The sequence below is a fragment of the Dipodomys ordii genome, unplaced genomic scaffold (assembly GCF_000151885.1).
Source record: "Dipodomys ordii isolate 6190 unplaced genomic scaffold, Dord_2.0 Scaffold54, whole genome shotgun sequence".
Classification (NCBI taxonomy): Eukaryota; Metazoa; Chordata; class Mammalia; order Rodentia; family Heteromyidae; genus Dipodomys; species Dipodomys ordii.
Genome location: NW_012267270.1, coordinates 1,002,181 through 1,004,442, shown reverse-complemented (window position 1 = coordinate 1,004,442; position 2,262 = coordinate 1,002,181). Strand labels below are relative to the sequence as shown.

At 55.6% G+C, this 2,262-nt stretch overlaps 1 protein-coding gene across 1 annotated transcript in view; it reads left to right on the top strand.

Annotated features, from left to right (window-relative positions):
- Nucleotides 1-2,183: 2,183 nt before the first annotated feature.
- Cars (cysteinyl-tRNA synthetase) overlaps nucleotides 2,184-2,262 on the top strand; it is a 39,240-nt gene continuing 39,161 nt past the window's right edge. The window contains exon 1 of the mRNA XM_013021223.1: nucleotides 2,184-2,262. Within this exon, the coding sequence (XP_012876677.1) occupies nucleotides 2,237-2,262 (26 nt within the window). The 5' untranslated portion in view covers nucleotides 2,184-2,236.

Sequence of the window (2,262 nt, the reverse complement as noted above, 5' to 3'; positions counted from 1 at the left end):
CCAGAAGGAAGTAGCCAGAGAGAATCAGCACCCCTGTATAAGTATCAAAAGGTTGGAATGATGTTTGCGGGGGAGGGGGAGAAGAGGCGCAGGGAAAAATGACCCCTTCCCTTTCTCTCCATGTTAAACCGTATGTAGACCCCTGCACGGCACATGGACCTCCCTAGAAGACCCTGCGCAGCACCTGTGAGTCAGGTAACTGGCACACCTGGGAGTAGTGGGCGGTCCCCCCAGCTCTGAGGCCACTGCCGTATCTGGGGTGGCCATACTTCCTCCTCACTCTTCCCTATATAACTCCCTTCCCATCATAAGTTATCACTGGGCACACCAACATCTTGTGCAGGCTGGCAGTTTGGTTCTCCTAATAAACTCTTCTGCCTGGACTGCACGTGGAGATCTTTCAGCAACTCTTACACCTAGTGGGGAATTTTGGGGAGGAGATGGTATGCACCAAGGGAGGCTATGAGGCTATGAGGCTGGGGTAAGGGCTTTGGAATGGGCATCTGTCGCCCTCCTGGCCTGTGGCCTTCTCAGGAGCCTCTGTCCCTGGGAATGGCAGCCCTGTCTACCTTTGCTTGGCTCAGAATGTGAGCTCCATCTTGCCCTACCCCTAGCTCATCCAAGCATGGAATGCAGCACCAATCCTTGGAAATATTCACAAGTCGACCTGCTTATTTCCATCCAGAAGCAAGCATTTTCAACGTCCAGTTCTTCAATAAAGTGTTAGAAATGGCTCAGGATGTTGGGCATAGGAATGAGGACACCACTCCCCCAGGGTATAACCCCTGTTTTCATTGTATTGATGTTGGTATAATTTGTGGAGGGGAAGGGAAAAAACATTGTTTAAAATAGGGATACAGGTGGACCCATTGCAACAATGAGATGTCCAAGATGTTATGTGGGAAAATGAACTTTACAACTTTGGGGGGGGGGAATGTGGGAAGGGGAAACAAAGGAGGAGGCGACAATGCTTGATAAGAAATGCACTCATTACCTTGCCCTTGTACTTGTAACCCCTCTGTGAGGTATTTTCACACACACACACACACACACACACACACACACACACACACAAAGCAATGAGTACACCAACTGGAAAGGAACTCAGCAAGGCAAAGCTGACTCCTACAGACATGGTCACCCAGTAGCCAAAATCTAGTAAGCAAGCTCGCAGGGCCGGCAGGCTGCTCCTTTTGTAACCTCTGCTTGGATTGGCCGAGCTCAGATCTGAGCCGTGTCTTAATTCCTCTTCCAATTTGGAACAACCAGTGAAGGCAAAAATCTTACATTTCAAAGACCCTTCCTTATCCCAGAGCATTTCCTCTTTCCCTTTCTTTACTTGTTGGTATTGTCATGGTGGAATGGTTGAAGAGAGCCAAATGACCAGGCCAGAGGAGTTATACAGCAACCCACTTAGAAAGGGGTGACGTTGTCCAGACAGAAACATACTCTTTACTTGTGTAATTGTAACCACTCTGTACATCATCTTTATAATAACAGAAAGGTGGCAATCTCTGTGACCACTCCGGGCTCAGTCCAGGAGCCTGCGAACCTGCAGGCTCGGCCCCCCTCACTCCCATGCCATGCCGTGGCTCTGCACGCCTGCAGCCTCCAAAGCCCAGGCGGCCGTGTTCCTTGAGCTGTGTGTGTGTGGGGGGGGGGCGGAAATGCAATCATGGGACTTGAACTCAGGGCCCGGGTGCTGTCTCTGAGCTTCTTCACCCAGGGCTGGCCCTCTACCACTTGAACCACAGAGCCACTTCCAGCTTTTTGCTTTGGAGTCTCAGACCTTCCTGCGCAGGCTGGCTTTGAACCGTGGTCCTCAGATCTCGGCCCGCTGAGCAGCTGGCATTCCAGGCAGGAGCCAAGACGCCCAGCTCCACGGCCTCTGCTCTCGCGCCGTCCTCCGGGACCCACCCCCTGGGTGGGACAGCTGTCGGGACGCCGTCGGTTCGGCCCTGAGCCAGCCTCGGCGGGCGGCTCCCTCTGAACTCGTGGGGCCCGCAGCGCCCGGCCCGGGGTCAGGGCGTCCCGCCAGCGCCGCCCGCCGGGCTCGCCGACCCGCCAGCAACCCAACCCGGACGCCCGGCATGCCCCGCGCGGCTGCGTCCCTGCCGCGTTGCCTAGCGACCGGCGCTCCCGGAAGACGGCCGGCGGGGCGGGACTTCCGGGGCGGTGGTTGCATCAGATTCTGAGGAGCGCCCGTGGAGTCCGCGTCGGGTCCGGGATCCCAGCGATGGCAGGTTCCTGTGGGGAGCAGGG